Genomic DNA, 26,663 nt, shown 5'->3' with positions numbered 1-26,663 from the left:
ATGGGTAGATTGCAAAAATTTTTTCCCATTCTGTTGGTTACCAGTTCACTGTAATGATTGTTTCTTTTGCTGTGCAGAAGCTCTGGAGTTTAATTAGATCCTGTTTGCCTATTTTGGCTTTTGTTGCCAAAGCTTTTGGTGTTTTAGTCATGAAGTCCTTGCTATGCCTATGTCCTGAATGATTTTGCCTAGATTTTCTTCTAGGGTTTTTATGGTGTTAGGTCTTATGTTTAAGTCTTTAATCCATCTGGAATTAATTTTAGTGTAAGGTGTCAGGAAGGGGTCCAGTTTCTGCTTTTTACACATGGCTAGCCAGTTTTCCCAACATCAGTTATTAAACAGGGAATCCTTTCCCCATTGCTTGTTTTTGTCAGGTTTGTCAAAGGTCACATGGTTGTAGATGTGCGGCATTGCCTCCGAGGCCTCTGTTCTGCTCCATTGGTCTATATCTCTGTTTTGGTACCAGTACCATGCTGTTTTGATTACTGCAGCATTGTAGTATAGTTTGAAGTCAGGTAGGATGATGCCTCCTGCTTTGTTCTTTTTGCTTAGAATTGACTTGGCTATGTGGGCTCTCTTTTGGTTCCATATGAAGTTTAAGATGGTTTTTTCCAGTTCTGCGAAGAGGGTGATAGGTAGCTTGATGGAGATAGTGTTGAATCTATAAATTACTTTGGGCAATATGGCCATTTTCACATTATTAATTCTTCCTAACCATTGTCATCAAATGTTTTTCCATCTGTTTGTGTCCTCTCTTATTTCCTTGAGCAGTGGTTTGTAGTTCTCATTGAAGAGGTCCTTTACATCCTTTGTTAGTTGTATTCCTAGGTATTTTACTCTCTTTGTAGCACTTGTGAATGGCAGTTCATTCTTGATTTGGCTCTCTTTAAGTCTGTTATTGGTGTATAGGAATGCTTGTGATTTCTGCACATTGATCTTTTATCCTGAGACTTTGCTGAAGGTGCTTATCAGTTTCAGGAGATTTGGGGCTGAGATGATAGGGTCTTCTAAACATGCAATCATGTCATCTGCAAATAGAGACAATTTTACTTCCTCCTTTCCTAATTGAATACCCTTTATTTCTTTTTCTTGCCTGATTGCTCTGGCTAGAACTTCCAATACTATATCAAATAGGAGCAGTAAGAGAGGGCATCCTTGTCTAGTGCCAGATTTCAAAGGGAATGCTTCCAGTTTTTTTCCCATTCAGTATGATATTGGCTGTGGGTTTGCCATAAATAGCTTTTATTATTTTGAGATACGTTCCATCAATACCTAGTTTGTTGAGAGTTTTTAGCATAAAGGCTGTTAAATTTTGTCAAAAGCCTTCTCTGCATCAATTGAGATAATCATGTGGTTTTTGTCTTTTGTTCTGTTTATGAGGTGAATTACGTTTATAGACTTGCATATGTTGAATGAGCCTTGCATCCCCGGGATGAAGCCTGCTTGATCATGATGGATAAGCTTTTCGATGTGCTGTTGCAATCAGTTTGCCAGTATTTTATTGAAGATTGTTGCATCTATGTTCATCATGGATATTGGCCTGAAGTTTTCGTTTCTTGTTGAGTCTCGGCCAGGTTTTGGTATCAGGATGATGTTGGTCTCATAAAATGATTTGGGAAGGATTCCCTCTTTTTGGATTATTTGGAATAGTTTCAGAAGGAGTCATACCAGCTCCTCTTTGTATGTCTGGTAGAATTCAGCTGTGAACCCATCTGGACCTGGACTTTTTTTGTTGGTTGGCTATTAGTTGCTGCCTCAGTTTCAGCCTTGTTATTGGTCTATTCAGGGTTTCGACTTCTTCCTGGTTTAGGCTAGGGAGGATGCAAGTGTCCAGGAATTTATCCATTTCTTCCAGGTTTACTGGTTTATGTGCATGGAGTTGTTTGTAGTAATCTCTGATGGTGGTTTGTATTTCTGTGGAATCTGTGGTGATATCCCCTTTATCGTTTTTTATTGCATCTATTTGAGTCTTCTCTATTTTCTTTTATATTAATCTGGCTAGTTGTCTGTTTTGTTGATCTTTTCAAAAAACCAGCTCCTGGATTTGTTGATTTTTCAAAGGGTTTTTTTGTGTCTCTATCTCCTTATGTTCCGCTCTGATCTTAGTTATTTCTTGTCTTCTGCTAGCTTTTGAGTTTTTTTGATCTTGCTCCTCTAGCTCTTTCAATTTTGATGATAGGGTGTTGATTTTAGATCTTTCCTTGCTTCTTGTCTGGGCATTTATTGCTATAAATTTTTCTCTAGAAACTGCTTTAAATGTGTCCCAGAGATTCTGGTACATTGTGTCTTTGTTCTCATTGGTTTCTTAATCCTAAGTGGAGGGTTAAAGGCTCCCACTATTACTTTGTGGGAGTCTAAGTCTCTTTATAGGTCGTTAAGAACTTACTTTATGTATCTGGGTGCTCCTGTATTGGGTGCATATATACTTAGAATCATTAGCTCTTCTTGTTGCATTGATCCTTTTACCATTATGTAATGCCCTTCTTTGTCTCTTTTGATCTTTGTTGGTTTAAAGTCTATTTTATCAGAGACTAGGATTGCAACTTCTGCTTTTTTTCTCTCTCTCTCTCCATTTGCTTGGCAAATCTTCCTCCATCTCTTTGTTTTGAGCCCATGTGTATCCTTGCACATGAGATGGGTTTCCTGGCTACAGCACACTGATGGGTTTTGTCTTTTTATCCAATTTGCCAGTCTGTGTCTTTTGATTGGGGCATTTAGCCCATTTACATTTACGGTTAATATTGTTATGTGTGAATTTGATCCTGCCATTTTGATGCTAGCTGGTTGTTTTGCCCATTAGTTGATGCAGTTTCTTCATTGTATTATTGCTTTTTACCATTTGGTACATTTTTGGAGTGGCTGGTACTGGTTGTTCCTTTCTATGTTTAGTGCTTTTTTTAGGACCTCTTGTAAGGTAGGCCTGGTGGTGATGAAATCTCTGAGCAATTGCTTTTCATAAAGGATTTTATTTCTCCTTCACTTATTGGCTGTGGGTTTGCTAGATATGAAATTCTAAGTTGGCTGGATATGAAATTCTAGGTTGAAAGTTCTTTTCTTTAAGGATGGTGAATATTGGCCCCCACTCTCTTCTGGCTTGTAGGGTTTCTGCTGAGAGATCCACTGTGAGTCTTATGGGCTTCCCTTTGTGGGTAACTCAACCTTTCTCTCTGGCTGCCCTTAGCATTTTTTCCTTCATTTCAACCCTGGTAAATCTGATGATTATGTGCCTTGAGGTTGCTCTTCTTGAGGAATGTCTTTGTGGTGTTCTCTGTATTTCCTGGACTTTAATATTGGCCTGATTTGCTAGATTGGGGAAGTTTTCCTGGATAATATGCTGAAGAGTGTTTTTCAGCTTGGATTCATTCTCTCCATCACATTCAGATACACCTATCAAACATAGATTAGGTGTTCTCACATAATCCCATATTTGTGGGAGGCTTTATTCATCTTTTACTCTTTTTTCTCTAATCTTGCCTTCTCATTTTATTTCATTGAGTTGGTCTTCAATCCCTGATATCCTTTCTTCTGCTTGGTCAATTCAGCTATTGAAACTTGTGTATGATTTGCAAAGTTCTTGTGTTGTGTTTTTCAGCTCCATTAATTCATTTATATTATTCTCTAAGCTGTTTAGTTAACATTTCATCAAACCTTTTTTCAAAGTTCTTAGTTTCTTTGCATTGGGTTAGACCATGTTCTTTTAGCTCAGAGAAGTTTGTTATTACCCACTTTCTGAAGCCTGTTTCTATCAATTCATCAAACTCATTCTCCATCCAGCCTTGTTCCCTTGCTGGTGAGGAGTTGTGATCCCTTGGAGGAGGAGAGGTGTTCTGGTTTGGGTGTTTTTATCATTTTTGCACTGGTTTCTTCCCATCTTTGTGGATTTATCTATCTGTGGTCTTTGTAGTTGGTGATTTTCAAATGGGGTCTCTGAGTGGACATCCTTTTTGTTGATGATGAAGTTATTTCTTTCTGTTTTTTAGTTTTCCTTCTAACAGTCAGGCCCCTCTGCTGTAGGACTGCTGGATATCCACTCCAGACCCTGCTTGCCGGGGGATCATCTGCAGCAGCCTCTGCATTCTCACTGGAAGCTGCACTCCATAGCTGTTCCTATTCAGCCATCTTGGATCTGTCTCAGTAGTCAGCATTTCTGTAGTGTCAGCTTAGGTCAGGCTCTGATTAAATTATGGCCATGGTTGCTATATCAATATAAGTCCAAAATACAATTTACATTCATATATGATGATATTACATTTATTTTAGTAAGTGAAGACAAGAATTTAAAGCCATGACCCATATTCTGAACTATTTCTTTTAAAGGAAAAACAAAAAAAGAAAGGAGATGGGGAGAAAATCTACAGATGTTTCTTTAAGCCAACACAAGCTGCGTCCCACTTGCTTACTCATTAAATAATTAATTACACTTTAGAGTAAAGCAGATATCTGGATTTCTTGCCCTGGTGAATATGCCTTTACATATGACATTTTCTATACATTCTTTAAGACACTTTACAGACTGTGTTATTTATTAATTCATTCTTTTATTTATTTAACATATATTGCTTGAACCACCACTCTGTGCTAGGTATTGTGCTGGATGGTCAGAAATATCAGCGTAACATTCTTAAGAATTCCGAAATATTTTTAGAAGTAGATTTCAAATTTTATGAAATTTAAATAAGTGAGGTAACACTGAGAATTCTGCCTGAAATGAAGGCTAAGGATAACTTTCCCAAAGGATTTTATATTTGTGTACATTTATTATTTTGGACACTCAGGGTCTTGGTAGGAGGCCTTGATTTTCCTCTGGAGAGCTATCTTGTCCCCAGTTCTTAGTCTTTGTTGGTTCTACTCAAAGCTCAATCATGGGCATATGGCTAAATTCTGGCCTATTAGAGGATTGGTTTTCTTTGGCCTCAGGGATTGGTTCAACAATGACCACGTGATCCAATTTAGGTCAATGAGAGTTAGGGAAAGCTGACGTAAGAGGAGGATGGGTCAGAATTTCAATGTCCTCATTCAAGCTCTAATTCGTCACTAATTAAAGCTGGCCCTATCCCTGTATTTACTTTCTTTTCTTTCCTTTTTTTGTTTTTTTTGCTGGGGAGATAGTGCCTTGCTCTGTCACCCAGGCCAAAGTGCAGTGGTACAATCATAGCCCACTGCAAACTGAAACTGCTTGGCTCAAGCGATCATCTCACCTCAAATCTGCCGTGAACTGTGACTGTGCCACTGCATTCCAGCCTTGGCAGCAGAGCAAGACTCTGTATTTTTTAAAAAATAAAAATAAATAGTAAGTTAATTAATTTAAAAATATGTAATATAAAAGTACTGCATTAGTCGTATGTACAAAGAGATATAAAAGCTTATAAAGTGCCATTTCTTTGGTGGGATGGGGAGAGTGCAGAGAGAAATTGGTGGAGCAAATGCAAAAGTCCTGAAAGATTTTATTGAGATTATATTTGTGCTGGGCATTGTAAAATAAGTAGAGTCTGACAGATGCACAAAGTAGGAAAGAAGATTCTAGAATGAGGAAATTATAATAAACAAAGACAGAGGTATAAAACTTAATTGTAAACAGGCATGGATAATCTATTGTGACTAGAATACAAGAAATGTAGAAGAAGAGTGCTGGAAGATGAGTCTAGAAAAGTTCACTGTATATTGGGAATAGATTATGAAGGACTTTGAGTGTAGACCCTCTAAGCAATAGGAAGCCATGGAACAGCCAGAAGGGTAGCTTGAATTGAGGTGGAGGTGAGGGAGGGGGAAGTGATGACTAAAGGAAGTGGAGAATGTTGAGAAACTAACAGGTAAAATCAGCAGGACTTGGTGATTTTCGGTATGTGACATGCCTCTAAGTTTTTTGGGTTAAGCCCTTTTTAGAAAGATGGTGCCTTCACTAAGATACACACCTCTTGGAAGAGAAATAAGTGGTTGAGGGTGTTTAATTATGAATTCTGTCTTAGACATAAGTATTTGAGGTGCTTTGGAGACATCTAAGTGAAAATGTTGAGTAAGCTGTTGGATATGCACAGATCTTGGGCTCAAGATTTCTAACCCTGGGCTAGAAATAAAAACTTGAGAGTCATAGGCATGTGGAGGGCAATTTAATCCGGTGTCATATATAAGATTTTTTAGAAAGAGAGGACAATGAGATAGGAAGTCTCAGAATCAAGCCTTGAGGAATGCTAAAAAGTAACAGATGGGAAAAAATCATTCTGCAAAAGAATGTGAGAAGGAGGAATGTTTTGTAAAGTTAACAAAAGTAAGATATTTTAATGATATTCCATTGAGATAACTCTTTTTTCCTTCCATCTTCCTGTCTGTCAGATTTCCCTATTCATCAGGTGTTGCTAGAAAGGCCACAGACATTTTTGGAATGTAGCTAGGGAAGAAGTTTAGTTGCAGATACCTATAGTTTGAATTTAACAGGATAACTTCTTAGGGTTTCCAATCCCTTTTGTGGAAAGTTGTTGCTAGTTTTATGTTGTAGAATGGTTTTTCTGAATACTCTTTTGCTCACCATCCCAGTTCACTCAGTATCTTGATGCAGAGACACAAGGTCAGTGGTTGCATTTTGATATGTAAGTGTTGTATAGCATGTGGCTCTGGAAGTATATGTATAGTGAAGGAGAAACGAGGTTTGAAATGTATGAAGTCAGAAGCTAGTCTATGGGACAAAATCTTCCAATCATCAGACTTTTGAAATGTGGTTTTTCATAGAGGCCGAGTCAAAATAGAAGTTTTTGTTTTGTTTTGTTTTTGCTTTTAGGTGAGAATTATGCAAAATATAATTTATCAGAATTCCACATTTGTAGGACACAAACCAGTACTAGTAGTGCAAATAGGAAATGTGTCTCTGGGTAAAATTGTATGTATTATGCATCCCATCATCAATAATATAATGCACATTTTTATCAATACGCTAAAGAGAATAGAATTATTTTTCTGTATATCTATAGGAAAGTAATATTAAAATTGTAGTTACATGCAGAGGCTATCAAAAAGCATGCAATCAGAAATTTAGAAAAATTAATACAAATATGCTATTTTTCTGGATCTTGTGATGTTTGGGATATTGCCAATTTTTAAAAATGGGTAGTACATTATAACTTCTTTCCTAATTCTAAAAAATAGTTATTTTTGTAACAATTTTTAAAATTGAAGTAAAATATACATATATAATTTGCTAACTTCATATTTTTAAGTATAATAAATAGTACTCATGGTTATAATAAACAGTATCCCTTCCCAAATATGTAAGTTTTAGGTCTTATGAAGCCTGAATTTGCCCCTTGTTAAGACATTTAAATAAACTTGTCTACTTATTTTCTTAAGATAAATTTCTAAGAATGGAATTGTAAGGACAAAGTGCCCGTACATTTTAAATGCATTTTATACATTTTGCGAAACTGTTCTTCAGAATAAATCTCGCAAGAATTATATGAGAATGCTTGCTTTCCCATATTATTGTTAGCCCTGAGTATTAATTTTAATGATAATATTTGTCCATATAGTAGGAGAAATGTGATAGCTCATTGTTATTTTAATTTATATTTCTTTGCTAATTAATGTACTGAACACTTTTCATTCTTTTTTTAGCTATTTGTGTTTCTTTTTGGTAAACTTTCTGCTTATATCTTTTGACCGTTTTTGAGTTGGTTATTTTTCCTGATTTTTTCCTACCTAAGATGGTCATGGTTATCATAAACATTGCAAATAATTTTTCCAGTTTGTTTTGCTTTTTAATTTTATTTATTTTATATGTTGAGATATAGATGTTTTCAGTTTTAAATGTGTGTGTGATCTCTCATATCATTTCCACATATAGGGTATGGTTGGAGAGGCCTTTCACAATGAAGAACTATATAAATGTTTACCACCTTTCTCCCATGGCTTTTATGGTTTTATATTTTTATTCTATCTTTAATCTCCCTGGGTGCTTTCAAAAAGGATTTTTTAATTTTTAGGCTTTTTCAAAATGATGAACTATGTCCCAACATGATTTATTGATGAAACCATCCTTTTCTCACATGTGAACTTATTTTCTTTAATTTTTTCTGAACTTGTGTTCCATTAAGTTGAATGATTATTGTATCCTTAGTACTATTCTGTTTTGGTCATCAAAGCCTTACAATAGGTTCCTCTTATTTCTCTTGTTTCTTTCAATGTTGACTATTGTTAAACGTTTTTCATTTCATTTGAATTTTAGAATTACCTTTTTTTTTCAAATTCCAAAAGTATCATTCTAAGTTTCACTACAATAGAATTTATAGATTAATTTGGAGAGGTAATTGGTGTCTTTTTAATATTGATTCAATATATTTTTATTCAGAAATATGGCATGTTTATTCATTTAAAAATCTTCTTTAATACCCATTATAACTTATTAAAAATTTCATAGGCATTGGGTATTGGATTTTGTCAAAGGACCTTTTAGAATATTAAGATGATCATTTTTTTTCCTTTAAAAGTTAATATGAAAGTTTGGAATAATTGATCTTGAAACATTGAACCATCAGTTTATTCTAAATATAAATTCTTAGTCATGTTTCATTTTTTTATATTTGGCTAAATTCAATTTTCTAATATACAGATATGTATAGATATTAACTCTTCTAATATTTTTATTTAGAATTTTATCTATTTTCATAAGAGGTCTATTTTGTAGGTTTGATTTTTGCATTATTTTTATCATGATGTGCTATCAGTAATAAATAATGTGTCTTCAAAAAATATTTGAGGGTTTTCCATCTCCAGATTCTGGAATTGTTTGAATAGCACAGGAATTTTCTTGTTCTTGAAGGTTTAAAAGAATTTGCCTATGAAGCCATTTGGACTGGTACCTTTTTTGAGAATGATTCTTTTACAAGTCTCTTTATTATTTCTGTGGTGACTGTTTTACTCAGAAATTCTCAAGTCTTCTTGAAGAACTTGATTCAGTTCTTGATTCAGTTATGTTAATTTATAGTTTGCCTAAAATATACAAGTTTACATCAGGCTTGCAAATATTTAAGTTTGAGATTATGGCAAAAAAATCTATTATAATTCTTTTACTTTTCTTCTGTAGCTGTGACTATATTTCCTTTATCACTTCTATTTTAGTATATTTTAGGGATTTTTCCCCTCTGATTAAACTAGTTAGTGATTTATTTGCCTTATTGCTTTTCCCTACATGAGCTATTTCTGGATTGATTTATCAATTCTAATGGTTGTTTTCTCATTTACTATTTTCCGCTTTTATTTTAATTAATTCTTTCCCTCTGCTCTCTTTAGGCATATCATTTATTCTTTCTGCTTACTTCATATGTAATTGAGCCCTTAAAATGAATAGCTGAATCATGAAGAGAAAGGAAGCACTAAAGGAAAGGCTGAGACCCTGTTGCAGATAGACTGAATATGGGTAGAAAGTAGAAACTGTGAATGAATAAGGGTAATAAATCATTTTGGCTTTGAAGCTAGCATCTCAGTTTGTAAGTTAGACTGTTCTAGGATACCAAATGAGAAATCCTGCTGAATTACTGATGACTCATGTAGACAGTTTCCCCTCTGCTATTTTGAATTGATACCCCAGTTTGTTAATAAATGATTAATTGGCCATTCATAATGTTCTGGTTGTTGTTAGGCCAAACTTTACAGCTCTTTTTGTCTTCAAGGCTATCCTTTAAAATGCCCTGAATTTACTAGGTACCACTTTTCTGTTTTAGTTGCATAAATACAACTTATGAATTTTATCAAGGTTTTTACATTTATAATATTCATTTTAGGGTACTGTTACATTAATTAAATATTAATGCTCTAAGCATATTTTTCATAGCTTCTCTGTTTTAAACTCCACTGGAGAATATTACTGGAAATTAAAAACCAGTATTGTTTATTATCCATGTCATCGGTATTGCATTTGGATGATGAATTATTTTGGAAATTAAAAAAAAGATATATAAGTAGAAGAACCCCCTCTGGGTCTCATGTGTTTCTCTAAATAGCAATTTTATATTTCCTTATTATTTTTCCTGAGATTATTACATATCTTCCACAGCATCTGTAAAATACTAAGCCACAGTCTTAAATATTGGAGATACTTTCTGATGAGCTTCTAATGAGATTTTTAAAAATACTGTATGTAGTATGAAAATACTGACACAAATATAGTTTGAAAAAGACTGGCATTTAATATGTGTAAGACATATTTATATCTTACATTTTAAAAAGTCATGATGATGGAGTACATTGGGATGGATAGTCAATGTGCTTAAATTTATAGCTTTTCTGGATAAGAAACAAAGGTTAGTGGGTTAGAGGATCTTGGCTACTGTTGCAGTAATGGTGAGAGATCTGGGAACTCTTACCAGAGATAGTGAGTGATGGCATTGTTGGACCAGGAGAAGATCAAGGGCATGGGGACAGAAGTTTCAAAAACTGCTGAATTGCTTATGCCTACACCTGGATAGCCTACATCTGGATAGCAATCAAATATAGCTCCCAGGATTTGGAACTGGGTGATTTGAACAATAATGGTTTTGTTTGTTTGTTTGTTTGTTTGGCACGTTTAGGATATTTTGGAGGGGGAGGCCCTCTTTCTTTGGAAGGACAGGGGAATTGAGATGATAAACTTGGTTTCGGAATGCTGAGTTGTGGTAGTATAAGAACATTCAAATTTAAATGTCCTGTAGGCACCTGGTGATGTGGAGCCAGGGCAGAGAGAAAATGTCAGCACCAGAGAGCCCACTTTGAGAATCGTCCCAGAGGTAACTACTGAAGACATAGATAAAAGGAAGGAAATTTGGTGCCTGTTTAGTTAATATGGTTGAATTCAGAGTTCAATTTAGTCTAGGACCAGGAATGCTAAAATTAGACCATAAGACAGAAGAAGCAAATGTTTTCAGAGCTCAAGTTGTGTCTGGATTACAGACTGAAACATGGGTCTGAAAGGTAGCAGATGTGACTGATTAGAAGTGGGGAAGTGGGGCTAGGGACATAGGAAAGTCAAATCAGAGGCAGAGGGAATTCATGACAGACTGAAGTTCAAGAGCAGCAGGAGAAGCAAGTAAACAGACGGAGGAAGTCTTCTCAGCTGCATTAAATATATGGCAGTACCGAGTTTGATGTCTTTTCTGACTCTTGTTCAAAGGTTAATTCTTGTATGGCCAACCTGCTTTATTTTGTAATATTCTTATATTGTGGAAACAAATAAATCCTTAGAGGGAGAATGTAGAAGGAGACAGAAGACCAAAGACTGACTGGGAATATAACTTGCACAGGAGTGTTGGAAATGTCGAAAAAGATTAAATAGGGGTGTATAGTCCATGGAAGCCAAAGTTTCATATCCAGCTGGTGATCAAGTGTTAAAGGCTGCAGAAAATAAGAATTTGGAATAGTTGATGTATTTCATGACCGAGTATTTGGGACATCACAGGCCACAAGCCAGCCATTCCTGAAGACTGCAAAACTATATGCAAAATGACAGAAAGTGAGGACATGAAGCCAAGCTGACGTAGATTACACGGTAAAGACAGAAGCAATACCAAATGAAGGGAAACACTTCTCCTTTGAAGGGACAGGGAGGATCCAGACATAGGAAAGGGTTGGAATGCAAAATGGCACAGCCACTTTGGAAGACAGTTTGGCAGTTTCTTGCAAAGTTAATGATACGCTTACTATGCAATCCAGCAGTTGCTCTCCTGGATATATACCCAAATGAGTCAAAAAATTATGTCTCTGCAAAAACTGGCACATGAATGTTTATAGCAGCTTTTTTCATAATTGTCAAATCTTGGACGCGATTAAGATGCCCTTCAATAGGTGAATGGATAAACACATGGATATATCTAGTTAATGGAATATTAATCAGTGATAAAAAGAAATGAGCTATTAAGCCATGAAATGATGTAGAGGTACCTTAAATGGATATTGCTAAGTAAAAGAAGCCAATCCGGAAAGGATATATACTGTGTGATTCCAACTATGTGACATTCTGGAAAAGGCAAAGCTACAGAATCAGTAAAAAGATCAGTGGTATTGAGAGATTTGGGGAGAAGGAGAGAGGGATTAATAGGTGAAGCACAGATTTTAGGACAATAAACCATTCTGTATGATACTGTAATGTACATTTGTCAAAACCTACAGAATGTGTGACACGAAGAGGAGCCTATTGTAGACTGGACTTTAGTTAATAATGTGTCAGTATTGACTCATCAATTGTAACAAACCACTTTAATGTAAGATGTTAATAATAATGGGGAACTGTTGGGCAGCGTCTATGGGAAGTCCCTATACTTTCCACTCAACTTTTCTGTAAACCCAAAACTGTCCTAAAAAAAAGTCTACTTTTTTAAAACAAAATTTAAAAGGAATAAAGTCTGCTATGTCTACAACATAAATGGACCCCTAAAACAGTATGCAAAGTGAAAGCAGCCAGACACAAAAGGCTATGTGTTGTATGATTTTGCCTATATGTAATGTCCACTACTTTATGAACCAGAAATTGTAAAAAGAAAGGAGTTTGATAAACGAGACAGTAAAAGAAAGGCTTCTGCTACTAATAGGAGGAAGTAATGTGAATATATTTTAAATTTAAACAAAAACTTAGCCATTTCTCATCAGAAAATAGTCTAACAGGAAATTTTATGTTCATATGTTGATTGTGATGTAATAAGATTTTTCTAGCATTTCAGGGTGTTGATACCTTGACTAAGTTACTCTATTGTGTAGCTTCCTGCATTTATACCTGTGCTGGGCAAATGGGGAATCATAATGATCTTAATAACTAAAACTCAAGAATGCTTGGATCGAACGTAGCTCAAACCAATTTTTTGCAGAAGCTGTGAGTTATAAAGGCAGGTAGAATAAATGGGCAGGATGTTATGTAGGTCAACCTGCTTATAAAAATGACCTTGGCAGAGTTATGTAGTCAGATATCTTTGTAAAAGTTCTTCACACTGTGAGAGGGAGTAGGCCAAGTTTACTGAGCCATAATGTTTATTCATCTTAGACAAAACACTCATAGCTTGTAGGCCTACTGGATTGTATTGAACAGATGACAATTACTGCTTGATTATCACGTAAGATTATCAACCGAGATTCATGATTTGTGAAAATGAAAAATGTTTAATGTTCTTAGCACATAAAGGGTACTTACTGAGCAAGTAATAGATGAATGTCCACTAAAAAATAAGCAACTAAGCAAAAGAGGATGTATTTTAAAATACAGACAACCAACAAATTATGAAAATGATCAATAAATTAATCAAATAAATATCAGTTAATACAAAAATAAGTATTGATTTTATCTGTCAGATAGACAAGATTTTGAAAGAATGATAATACCCAATGTTGTATGAGTGGGGGTAAATGAATCCTCTGATTATTGTTAGTGGGAGTATAGATTGGTAGAGGCTTTTTGGAGGATGATTTGGCAGTAGTAATTAAGATATTTTATGCACATATTCTTCAACCTTAAAATTCCACTTTTAGGAAACTGTCAACAGAGCTATTGTCCAGGTGCATGAAGATTCATTTGTAAGAAACTTGATAGCAGCATTATTTGTAATAAAGAAAAATTAGAAACAATGGCAATGTCTAGTAACAGATACAACCCACCCCTTAGAATATTCTGCAGACATGAAGATGAATGAAGTAGAGCCCTTTGAATTAACATGTAAAGATTTCCAAGATATATTGCCAAGTGAAAAAGAAGGTATCGAAAACAACTTATAGTGTGATCTCACTTATGTTTACAAACACCCTAAAACTAGATATTGTGTGACTATAGTTCATAAAACATCCAGAATAATACACTACAAATGCTAGCAGGGCTGTACCTTGGGAAGGGAGTGGGTAGTGGGACAGGAAATTAAGGGGTAACTGTAATTACTTTACTCTATGCACTTCTATACTGTTTTAACAAAAAGTAAATGTGTTTATATTGTTATGGATTATTTTGAAGTGTACACATACCGCAATGAATTAACATTAATAAACCATTTAGAATATTGCCTGCTACAGAAAAGTGCTGTGTAAGTTGTTTGTTGAATAAAGTAAGTTCCAGCATCAAGGCTTTAAGAAAATAATCATGGGATTCAGAAAGATTTAATTCTAGGATGTTTAACCCCAGGATTATTAATCTAAAATTGGAAGCTACCTAAATGTCCAATGTTTTATGATTGATTAAATAAACTATGTTAATTCATATGATTAACCGAGTATTTTAACACTTACTTGAGGTATATTTTACATATCATAAAATTCATCCATTTCAAGTGAGCAATTCAATGACTTTTAATAACATTATGAGAGGTACAACAATCACTATAAATCAGTTTTAGAGCATACTACCAATAAGATCCCCTATGCCCATTTACAATGAGTCACTACTGCTACTAATCCAGGCAACCATTAATCTACTTTCCTTCTCTATAAATTTTCTTTTTCTGAACCATACAATGGGATATTTTGCATCCATAGAAACTGGTCATAATAAGTAATAGCTGGTTATAAAAAGTGAAAAAAGCTGATAAAATATTATGTATAGGATTAGCTTATTTGGCTTTATGTGAAAGGAAAAAGATGAAAAAACACTTGAATGTTATATAAAATGTTAATGGTTACCCCTGAGAGGTAGAAATATGGATACTTTTTTTCTCTTGAAATCTATGATCAGAAAAAAAATATATATATATATATATATCTTAGAAAGGACATGGGTCCTGCAACAGATTACTTCAGGGTTTTCTCTAAGTGTCTGGCAATAAGAGGGTGGGAATTAAAAACTGCCCCAAGAAATGAGAATGTTATTTCTCTAAAGTTGTGGGGGTGGGGATGGGACTAAATAGAAGTAAGGTTATTGTGTGATATGACTAGTGCCTGCATGATTCAAGCAGTCGATAGACCAGAGCATCTAAAAAGTCAAAGAGAATAGGTGTTGATGCTACTAGGCTACTTGCCAGGAACTGAATTCAGCTTGTCTGCCCCTGGATGGCCTCCTGGGGATATTTTGGCCAACACTAGCTTGTAGGAGAGGGGCTCGAGTAGTGGAAGGGGGCTCATTCCAACCTCCCCGGGGTCCCAGCTTTAATACTCAGGGACAGAAGCAGAAGCACCTCAATCTCCCCGTCCTAAGAAGGAAACATGGAAGAAGAATGACGAAGGTACCTACACAGGAGGAGGGGAGCCTGTAAAGACTCACACATTTGAATGTGTTCTGCCCCAAATTTGGACCTGTGAGGAGTCCACCTTGGGCTTGCTTTCCTTTCTTCCCTCTCCACGCGTCTGCTTCATTATCTTGTCCCTGTTTCTGTCTCCAAAAAACAAAGCTTCTCCTTCTTTTTATTTGCCCTTTTGTTCTCCCTTGTCTGTTATGAATGAAATCTCCCACCCTATTCTTTAGAGTGTCAATTCTTATGGTGGACAATTTCAAAAAGCCTGCAATTGGATCATCTATTCCATTTTTTTTTTTTTTTTTTTTTTTTTTTTTTTTTTTTTTTTTTTTTTTTTTTTTTTTTNAAAAAAAAAAAAAAAAAAATGTAGTCCATGCCTGCTGTCTGCACTCTCTCCCCTCATTGGTCCTTCCTTGCACTATTATTTTGTGGGAAGGTGTTTCATTTTGAAGATGTGATTGGAAGTGTCTGTGGAATATATAGATCGATAGACTACACAAGGGTGGAGCTCAGAACTCAGATGTGGTCTGGAGATACAGATTTAGCATTTAGTGATTTAAAATGTAACGAACACATATGGTAGAAAAAAATTCAGACACAAGAATGGTGATAAATAAATCTCTTGTCAAATACTAACTAATTCCCCCAGCTCCCTTCCCAGAGACCACCTTGTGTATCTTCCAGATGAGCCATCTTCATGGGCATGGGACCTGTGCAGTCATATAGAGACCCACACTTAGAAGGAAACTGAATTCATTCAATGCTTTGCTGTCACCATTTTCAAATTCTTAATTTTTGAAAAAGGGACCCCACATTTCATTTTGCCCTTGGCCTTGCAAATTATATGGTAGATCCTGTTCCCTGCTATATTCCATGCATCATTAAACATGTAATATACATATATGCCCCTTCCTTTCACCTGCTTTTCTTTTAGCATTTTTTTTCTTTCTTTTTTTTTTTTTTCCTGAGGCAGAGTCTCTCTCTGTCACCCAGGCTGGAGTGCAATGGTGCAAACTTGGCTCACTGCAACCTCCACCTCCCGGTTAAACTGATTCTCCTGCCTCAGCCTCCCAAGTAGCTGGGACTACAGGTGTGTGCCACCATGCCAAGCTAATTTTTGTATTTTTAGTAGAAACAGGGTTTCACCATGTTGGCCAGGCTGGTCTTGAACACCTGACCTCAAGTGATCCGCCTGCCTTGGCTTCGCAAAGTGCTAGGATTATAAGTTTCAGCCATCGCACCTGACTCCATTACAATTTTTAAAGTGAAGTTTGTGTTTTATATTTCTTTGTATCTTTTGGAAGCTGTTTTCTTTGAAGACGGCACAACACTGATTTAGACAAGGGCATATATTTTGGTGCGAACTAACAAGAGTCATTTATAATTCTGATTCTTAAAAGCTCCACCTTTTATGTTTATTGAATTTGTGTAGAAACAAAATTGCAGTGAATGAAGCTACAGCCCTGGAAGCAGGGCTTTCCTCTGGAATCTCTGGAAAACTCCAAACTAATTTAAAAATTATTTTTAGTATTATATTCCTAAAAAGGCTTTGAAAGTATTTCATTATGTGAAAATAATGTGACCGCTTTCATATTTTGATATTATTTTCCAAATTATTCTACTTGAAGAGTTTATTCAGCATTTGAATCACACAACTATTTTAAAGCATCCCCACTTCCAAATCAGTGGGCTCCAAATTAGTGAAGTTTTATCATATAGTTACTGCCTGAGGGCAGAAGTGACTTTAAGAGTGTGGTTTTCAGAATCTACATAAAGGGAGGAGGTGTTATCTGTAGGTGGGCAAACCTTTTCTCACTTGTTCATTTAGCTGACAGTGATGTGGCTCTTCAAGCTGTTTTGCCTTCTACAAGTAGGGTCCATGAACAGGATGTCCCCCTTCACTAAGAATCTGCATTGTAGACCCCCAGCATTCTTTAATGATGCATAATTGGACCAGACCACACAATGGGGCTTAAATAGCCTTTCTCTGTGGCTTGGAAATTTGAAAAGACTGGCTACCTGCTGTCTTTTTTCAATACATCGATGGAAGGTCCAGTGCTCAAATTCTATGCATACTAGTGATATTTTAATGAGTTTCCAGGGTGAAAGTGACTTTTTTACACTGTTTAATGATTTTCAGTTTAACTCTCTTTCTGAGTGGGATGTTGTAAAGATTAATTAGCCAATGTTATAAAGTGCTTTCAAGCCGAAAAGTGCTGCACAAGCGTGTACAGACTCATTAGCTTCTTAGTCATTAAGGCTTTTTAGACCTTTGGCATTATGAAACTACATAGTGAAGGCCAAATTAGTTGTTTTTTTGGGAAATGAGGGACTTCAGAAAGAGCAGAATAGAGCAATATAGATTTTTTTTAAAAGACATCTGTAGCACTGGAACTGAAAAAAAGATAAAAATATTTTGTTTTTCATTTTCTATTTCTACACTGCTTCAGTTTTTCTTACTGCCTTTTTTCAAAAATGCACTTGCCTGCTTTTCCTGCACGTTTCTTTAGAAACTCTATAGATCATACTGTCATATGCGTATACATTGTGCAATTGAGTCTGACCCCAGAGGGCTGAATTGTAATGCCAATGAATAACACAGGGTAGAACATTTCCTATATTAACAAAGATTCTCTCTCAGTGTGCAATGAGCCACGAAGGTATAATATTGTCTCTGTCCATAGTAATGTTTGGCCAATATATACACTGAGGTTACTATGATTCAATTAAGACTTTGATTGAGGCTGAAAAAATACAAATTGGCTACCAACGACATAAAGAAAACCTAAAAGAAACCGGAGACAAAGGCAGATAATCTACCAAGAATTTGATTGGCAGCTGGCTTTTTAGGGGAATAATATCTTGTAAGTACTGAGAGAAAATAACTGTCAGCCTAGGATTGCATACCCACTATATTATCTTTTAAGATTGATTATAAAATAAACATATTTTCATACAAAACTAAAAGCATTTACCACTAACACTAAAAGATACTATTAAAGGATTGTCTGGAAAAAAATAAAACTATATCACAGAAAGAAGGAAGGAGATGTTGGAAGGAATGAGGAGGAAGAACTGGTACACATGCGGGTAAATCTCAACAAGCAATAATAATAATAACAATAATAACAGTGTTCAATAGGGCCAACATTTGGGATGATTTAACAGAGAGTTGAAATTTGAACTTTAGCCTGTATTTTTTGTGAAAATATTGAAGGAGTTTGAGCTGGATAGTAATCATCTCAGGGATATAATTGAAGCTAGCGGTAAACTTGAAATAGTGATGGTGTCATGTAATTTAGCGGTGCTGCGTATTAACCCAGGGCCTGACGGGAGAAGGCAGTCAGGCGGCTCTTGTTAAATTGAGCTGATCTGTGCATTCCCACTACAGTGAGTAAGGTGCTCATTTTGCCATTTGCTTTTGTTTGGAAGCTGTTCTAGAAGCATTAACTTGATAAATTGGAGTACACAAAACAAGACAGCAGGAGTCTCTTTTGCCATTCAAAATGCCACGTTAAATGCCTTGTAATTGGTTTAAAATAGCAGAGCTTTTGTTGGTTTTCATCTCCACTAAAGGGTAAGAATTGGAGGTATATTGTGATATGAGGGGTTTGTTACATTCGTATGAAAACAATTCATGAAAGTGACATTTGCTAGACATGTAAACTGGAGGAAGATTGTGGAGCTGCTTTTCCTGAGGTTGTGACAAGTAAATACCATTCATCTGTCAGGACTAAATTGAGGGGTGCTTTGTCAGACACAGTGGGGTAGATGAAAAGAACTAACAGCAATCTGATTTGCATGCTTTCTGGATAGTACACTATACTATTCATGAAGAATAGTTTATATTATTTGGAGAAAGTATTTGCAAATTCTAAATTTTTAGACTTAAAAACTAGGTTTGATGGAAACAAGACTGGATGAGGATGAAGAGATTTGCGATTGACTGACAGTTTGATGTCAGGCTGTTCCTAGGCTCCCAGGGACACTGCGGTATTCCCACGGAGCTAAGACTGGAACCTCTCTGGCCGTGTGTGGAACACAGCCTGGTTCCCAGACCCTGATTCATTCTCCACTCTGTGGCTGGAGCTGCACCACAGGACCCACACCTGTGGGCCCAGCTTTGCCACAGCCCCTCCCTGTGAGCAGTTCTGTGCCTCTTTAAAACATTGTGTCCCACATTTCATACCGATGGGCCCCTTCTTTTCTTCTGCCATTTCCCTCCCTTTCACTATCAAGAGTATAAACTGATCCTTAAACCTCTACCTGGAGACGAGGGCCCTGCTACCTGCTAACAGGCTCTCCTAAAGCCAGCCTCTTTTCTGCTGGAACTTTCCACTCTGGCCTTCATAACCACACTCTGACGCCTGTCAGTGTGGTCCGCTCTCTACCTAGGATTTCCCTTACACCAACTGCTAGACAAATTGCCTCCTGAGCACGGTTGCCTTATCTCTTGAAACCGAGTTTTGTCTCCTCTACCAGAACTGCTTTCTGCTTCTGCAGTCTCCTGTGACTGCACATACACTGGAATAATGGACTGCTAGTCTTAGTAATCTATCTTGCGTTGCAGTTAACCAGACTATCATATTAATGGTATGAAAGATATGTATGACCTTGGGAAGCAGGAGAGTGTAGAAGCTAAGAAGGTAGATCCTAGGGTTAGGCCACTTGGATTCTAAATTCAGCTTCACCATTAACTATCTAGGTGACGTTGTTAAAATTCATAAAGGGTCTGACTTTACTATACTGTACATGCAGGCTAGCAGGTTAGTCTGCCACAGTCTCACAGATGCTGACAGAAGACATGAGACTCCTGGACCAGTGACAAAAAATAGTTCGTATGACACTAGCAATAATTTGAGCATCAGTATCTGCTGGTTCCCTGACCCTGATAACAGCATATATATTAGATTGCATGATAGAAGAGGAAACTCAAATGTAAGCAACCCAAATCTTTCATAATGAAGAGTGAGCCTGCCTGACCTCTGTCTAGAGGGAGATATTGTCTTTATTATACTGGAGAGTAAACACTTCTGCTCTTTGCTCTGGAAGGAGACAGTATCTCTGTCTTTCAAGGATGTTCATTATATAAGCATTCCCAAAAGATACAGCCAGTGCCTCTGTTTGCTAACTGTGTGGAAACATAAAATATCCCTAGAGAATTATTTCTCAAGAACTTTGGGTAAGTTCTTAAAGCCTCAGTTTTCTCATCTGCAAACCTGGATTAATGGTAAAACATAAATGAATATAAAATAGATATAATGCATATACAACACTTAACATCACCCCTACACATAGCGTCATGCCTGACACATTGACAGAAGGGCTTTGCAAATGTCAATTGCAATTATAAATTATTGCTTCATGAATAAGATGCAAGTATGTTTACTGAATTCTTTGCTTTCTCTAGTAAATAGAATATTACAGCTCAGCGATGTTTCACATTGTTTGAATCACCCCAAAGATTAGAACTAAAAAAGACCATAAACCTGGCATTTACAGTTAAGAAAATACGTGCAAGAGGTTATGTGGTTTGTTGCATTTCACATAGAAAAACTGTAAAAACTACAATGATCATTTGATTTAAAATTAAGATTCTTTTTAATTAAACATAATACCTGGAACTCAATAAATATTGGAATTACAAATGAAGTGAAGCAAGCCTATGATATATTAGAAAACATTTCACATGTGCATTTGGACATTCTCTTCTTCTTACTTGCTTGACTTACCAACCGCCTTAAATTTGTCCCCTGAAGGCATAAATAAATAAATAAGTAGTGAAAAGTTAAAATAAGTAACCCATATCTCCTCCTCACTTTTATCCCCATTATAGTCACTGTCTCCATGGCAGAAAAAACAAAGAGCCAAAAACAAAACCTCCAGACAACTCCAAGGAAAGTGCTTGCTGTTATGTGCAGGTGATATAGAAAGTGGTCCCATTCTGCCTAAAGGCAGGGAAATTCTAGTGAAATATCTGGCAGCTTTATGCCAACATCTTTATGCTGACTTATGGACAAGCTTTCTACATCATGAGGGGGAGTAGAAAGAAAAGGGAGAGTAGGGAGTAACAGAAATAATATCTAGTTCCAGAAGGCAACATGTGAAAATCCAGGGAAGGAATTTATCCCAAAAAGATCGGCAAAAATCATTGATTTTTGTACCTCTTCTTAATTCTGATCCATTGTTTTTCTATGTTCTTTAAAAATGAGGTCATAGCTTTAGTTTCTATATGGCTCTGAAATTCTTTTCAGGATCCTAGGTCAGAGTTTATCATGCCCAGGTAAGCAAAGAAAGATTTTAATAGGACATTCAATGATAGGGAATGTGCATTGCCCTTCATCTTTTGTCTACCTCAAATCCTCTTCATAATTACCTTGCATTCCAGGTGATTCTGTTCTGGGTGTTCTGGGTGCCTCACAAGTGCTTCCTGAGTTGGTGGAGGCTGCAGTCATCCCTTACCCATGGTGGGCACTGCACTGCCCTCTGCTGGAGACAGCAGGAGTTGCTCTATTTTGCCAGGGCTTTGTACCTCTTCCTAGGTACCATTGTGTGTGCATGAACTCGTGTGTGTGTTGGGGGGGGGGGGGAGAGACATAGAACATTATAATATACACATGCTTTTTTCCCTCTTGCTTTAGAGAAGTCCCAAGTATGTCACTTGTTTCATCTACATTGTGAAGAATTGAGGGAAATAGTTCTTTCAGTTTTCACTTGGAGCGTTATATCTCTCTGGAATCAGAGATTCTGGAGATGAATTGTTCTAAGAGTGCCAGGCGGTAGTGAAAATCCCTGTACCTAAACCCCCATGATGAGAATGTCTTTGTCAGGGTCGGGCCCATCACAGCTGTGTGTTTCTGCACATGGGAGGACCTCTCCATCTTCTGCAGAACCATCCCACCAGTCTGACTTGTGTTCAGTTATGTCTACACAGTGGCGGATACAATTAGAGCTGTTTTGTAGAAGGCTTCCAGGCCTGCTGACCCCTGAGTTTCCATTGGGCTCATCCAGAGGGGCATGCTTAAATCTGATAGCCGATAGGTCTAGAATGAAGCTGAAATCCCTGCTACAGATGTGAATTGTATGCCATTTACATATGGTATATGTCATATGCCAACAAAAGAATTGACTTATATCCTGCCTACCTCCAAATGTGAGTATGGGCACATGCTTTAAATTCCAGGTATATCACGGTTCATTTATTTATTTATCCTTTTTTTGTTATAATCAACGTAATACAAGCTGCTTTAGGCACAGTTCCTATGTCACAGGCCTCATAATCTGTTGCTTCACTTTATGTCTTCGTAGATGTGAATTCTCTAGTTAAAGCTTGATTTACAACATCTTTTAGTTAACTTTGAAAAATATTCATTCTGAAGTTAAAATATTAGTATCAACAACTCTCTGTACTCGATCTTTATAGATGCACATAAAGTATTCCAATCAGGCATATACAGGAAGTGTGGAATTTAGTCTAGCAAGGGATGTATCAATGTTCCTAGATTTTAATGTTCTTACTGCTGTCTTTGTCTCAGGTTATGCAGATGTATCTTCCATTTTGTGGAATCGCCATATCTAACGCTCAGCTCTTTGCTGCCTCAAGGAAAGAATATGAAAGAAGCAGAGTGAGTAGAAAAAAAACATTGCTGACACTCCTCAACACTCTCTTTCTGGTTTCTGTAAGTCATTATGTCTTTTAAAAACAGTCAATGAATGATCTTTGAATAGTCCAAGAATCTTTTTTATTTGTATAATTCTGCAAGGCTATGGTTGAAGATACAGTTTAAGCAATAAGCCCAAATGGAAGTGGACGCAAATTATCTGTTGTTATTTGGGGGCAGGGGTACAAACTTCTTTCAAAAAGGAAATTAATATCACATCTATACTGTAAGGCAGCAGATATATCCTTGCTAACTTGTGGCTTTGAAACAATAACACAATTTGGTGATGCTTTTACAACTAAATTCCTTTAAGAAGCAAGATCTTACCCCCGCTTCCCAGATTTTATTTTTGAATTGAAACAATTTTTGAATTGAAAGGATTTCTGAAAGTACATGTCACTAGATACTTGGAACAATAATGCAAACACTACTTTATAGTATTATAAAGAAACACATAGATCTTTTATACCTTCATGAACTATGGAACTAAGTTGTGAAAAAGGCAAAGTCTAGTAATCAAAAAATGCTAAATTATCAAATAGCGATTAAATTATATTAGGCTCATTCCACTTTTAAATATAGAAAGATTACTGTAACAACTTAGAAATATATTTAACAAAAAGATGTTCAAAAAGGTTTGAAACCCTCAGTTAATCTGGGCATCAAGTCGATTAAAATTTCATTTGCTAATTATGATGATTTATGGATTTTTTATCAGTAAACAGATGAACACAGTTGACTACTACAGCCATGGTTCTTAGCATGGCATACACATCTTTTCTCTGCTTTGGATCCTCTTTTCATCCTTTGCCCCATGTCTTACCATGCTCCTTCTTTCATCTGGCACTCCAGCAATATGGTCCCCAATTTCCGGCAAACAATCTGTTTCATTTGATCATAACTTTATCCATATTCCTCCCTCTGCCTTCAATGCCTCAAGTCAATTCCACCATCTGCCCTCCACATTCTTCAGGACCCAGCTCAGCCTTCTGATTAATCTTCCCTTCTTCACTTGTGGTTTTGGCTTGTATCTACTGCCATTATTCTATTGTGAATACTTATCACACTGTATTATGATATTTAAGGAGGGCCCTCCTCTCCCACTACATTATGAACTCCTTAAGGGAAGCTTCATGTATGATTAATCTTTGTATTCTTGTGTATGGCACAATTAATTTATTCATTCAACAAGTATTGATTGTGTGGTTCCCTTCACATGCTGTCTATCCAAATCCCTATCCTTATGGAACTTACTATTCCATGAGAACAATAGATAATAGATAAGAAAACAAATGTTTTAAATTGCATAGTATGGGTAGCGATTAAGTACTGCAAGGAAAATAAAGTGAGATAAAGGAATGAAGGGTTGAGGAAGGGTAGGTTGGGAGGATGTTTATTTTAGAGGGTGATCAAAAAGATCTCTATAAGGAGATGATCTATGAGCAGAGACTTGAATGGAAAGGAGAAAAGCCACACAAAGATCTGGGGAGAGCATCTCTGGCAGGGGAAATACCAAGTACAAAGGACTTGAGACAGGAGAAAACTTGGTCAGTGTGTTTCGAGAGCAGAGAGAAAGGGGGATAGAGAAAGGAAAATAAAATAAAATGAGGGTACGGAGGCAGGCCAGATGGTAGAAAAGCCTGTGGGCATGGCAAGGGCTGTGGCTTTCATCCTGAGTGCAGTGGAAAGCCATTAGGAGATTTTGAGGTGTGTCTGACTTTTAATACAGTTCACTCTGGCCTTCCTGGAGGCAATAAACTGGCTGGGAAGGGAGGGAGAAGGCTGAAGCAGTAAGAGGACTTAGAAAAGAACTGTATTGAAGCGAGAAAATAGGACTAGGGCAGTGAGAAGTGACAGATTTCCTCCAAAATCAGTGTTGAAATCTATGGGGTTTGCTGATATGGGAAATGAGTGAAAGAGAATTTTGGCTTGAACAGCTGGCAAGTAAACACTTGGATACAGGATTCTAAAGTTTTGGGGAGATATCAGGGCTGGAGATTTGGGAACCAGCAGCATATAGAGGGTATTTAAAGCCAGGGATCTAGCTGGTTAATTTAAGGAAGAATATGCAGATAAGAGAAGGGAAAGGTCCAAGGACACGCCCAAGAACAAAAGAAGGTCACTAGTATAGATGTCAGGGTGATGGATGCAGCAAACCACCATGACACATGTATACCTACGTAACAAACCTGCACGTTCTGCATATGTACCCTAGAACTTAAAGTATAACAATAATAATAAATAAAATAAAACAGACGATCATTTAAAAAGGCCAGTAGAAGAAAGAGAAACAAAATGCAGATACTCGTTTCCTGGAAGGCAAGTGACATCAAGAAGCAGAGCCTATTCAACTGTGTGAAATGCTTCCATTATCTGTGAGCTGGATATTACTCTAGATTTTCTTCTCTTTTTCTCCCATTCTGGAGCTAGTCCACATTATTATTTGTAAAACTCCGATCACTCGTTAATAAAGCAGCAATTTTAAATTAGAACCAGTAAGATTACTATAATGCGATTTGTCAGTGCAAGACTCAAGGCACAACTAGTTTTTCCTCTGAGATAAATGTTCTTGTATATGGGCCACAGAGGCTCTCTCCATGCAATTACAACGAATTGAAAAGTTAAATAATTGTTCGGTTAATACGATCCATCTGAAGAAATAGTCTAGATGATTAAGGAAATAATGTGATCCCCATTAATAACAGGGCATTTTGCTTGTAATTACTCAAACAGTTGTCTCATTTTTAATGTTTGAACATGAAATTATTATTATTTTTTATTATGCATTGACCCCTAACAGAGATTTGCTGTCCAAATGCCAAATATCAAGATTCGCTTAGGAGTTTTTCCACCTTTCGATGTTCCTCTTTGCTTTGGGATCATGGAGCAATATGGTCCTTACTCTGTTCCATCTTTCTTTAGAGATAATGTAAGCACCCAATGGGCTCACCTTGCAGTAGAGGAAGAGTAATTCACACAGAGTCAGCTGTGCTGAAGACCAGAGTTTTATTGTTACTCAAATCAGTCTCCCCAGATCAGAGTTTTTAAGGATAAGTTGGTGAGTGGGGAATGGCCAGTGTGTAGGAATCCTGATTGGTTGGGTCAGAGATGAAATCATAGGGAATTGAAACTGTCCTCTTGTGCTCAGTTAGTTCCTGGGTGGGGGGGTCACAAGATCAGATGAGCCAGTTTATTGATCTGGGTGGTGCCAGATGATCCATCAAGTGCAGGGTCTACAAAATATCTCAAGCACTGATCTTAGTAGCAGTTTAGGGAGAGTCAGCTGCATGACTTGTAGCTTGCAGCTGTATAACTCCTAAACCATAATTTCTAATCTTATGGCTAATTTGTTATTTCTGCAAGGGAATTCTAGTCCCCAGGCAAGAAGGAGGTTTGTGGACGGGTACTGTGGCTCACACCTGTAATCCCAGCACTTTGGGAGGCCATGGCGGGTGGATCACAATCACAAGATCAGGAGACTGAGACCATCCTGGCTAACACGGTGAAACCCCGTCTCTGCTAAAATACAAAAAATGAGTGAAGTGTGGTGGCGCATGCCTGTATTCCCAGCTACTCGGGAGGCTGAGGCAGGGGAATCTCTGGAAACCAGGAGGCTGAAGTTGCAGTGAACAAAGATAGCACCACTGCACTCATCCTGGTGACAGAGTAAGACTGACCCCACCTCAAAAAAAAAAGAAGAAGATTTGTTTTGGGAAAGGGCTATTGTCATCTTTGTTTTAAACAATATACTATAAACTATGTTCCTCCCAAAGTTAGTTCAGCCTATGCCCAGGAATGAACAAGGACAGTTTGGAGGTTAGAAGCAAGATGGAGTTGGTTAGGTCTC

At 36.8% G+C, this 26,663-nt stretch overlaps 2 protein-coding genes across 2 annotated transcripts in view; one reads left to right on the top strand and one right to left on the bottom strand.

Moving 5' to 3' along the window:
• RBM45 (RNA binding motif protein 45) overlaps positions 1-26,663 on the bottom strand; it is a 474,379-nt gene that overhangs the window by 169,747 nt on the left and 277,969 nt on the right. The window lies entirely within an intron of this gene.
• Positions 1-26,663, top strand: part of PDE11A (phosphodiesterase 11A) — a 398,839-nt gene that overhangs the window by 111,329 nt on the left and 260,847 nt on the right. Inside the window, exon 3 of the mRNA XM_017532656.2 lies at positions 22,691-22,780. Coding sequence (XP_017388145.1) covers positions 22,691-22,780 — 90 coding nt within the window. The remainder of the gene's footprint in view (positions 1-22,690; positions 22,781-26,663) is intronic.

Source organism: Cebus imitator, unplaced genomic scaffold (assembly GCF_001604975.1).
Source record: "Cebus imitator isolate Cc_AM_T3 unplaced genomic scaffold, Cebus_imitator-1.0 Scaffold78, whole genome shotgun sequence".
NCBI lineage: Eukaryota > Metazoa > Chordata > Mammalia > Primates > Cebidae > Cebus > Cebus imitator.
This window is presented reverse-complemented; position numbering and strand designations above follow the sequence as displayed.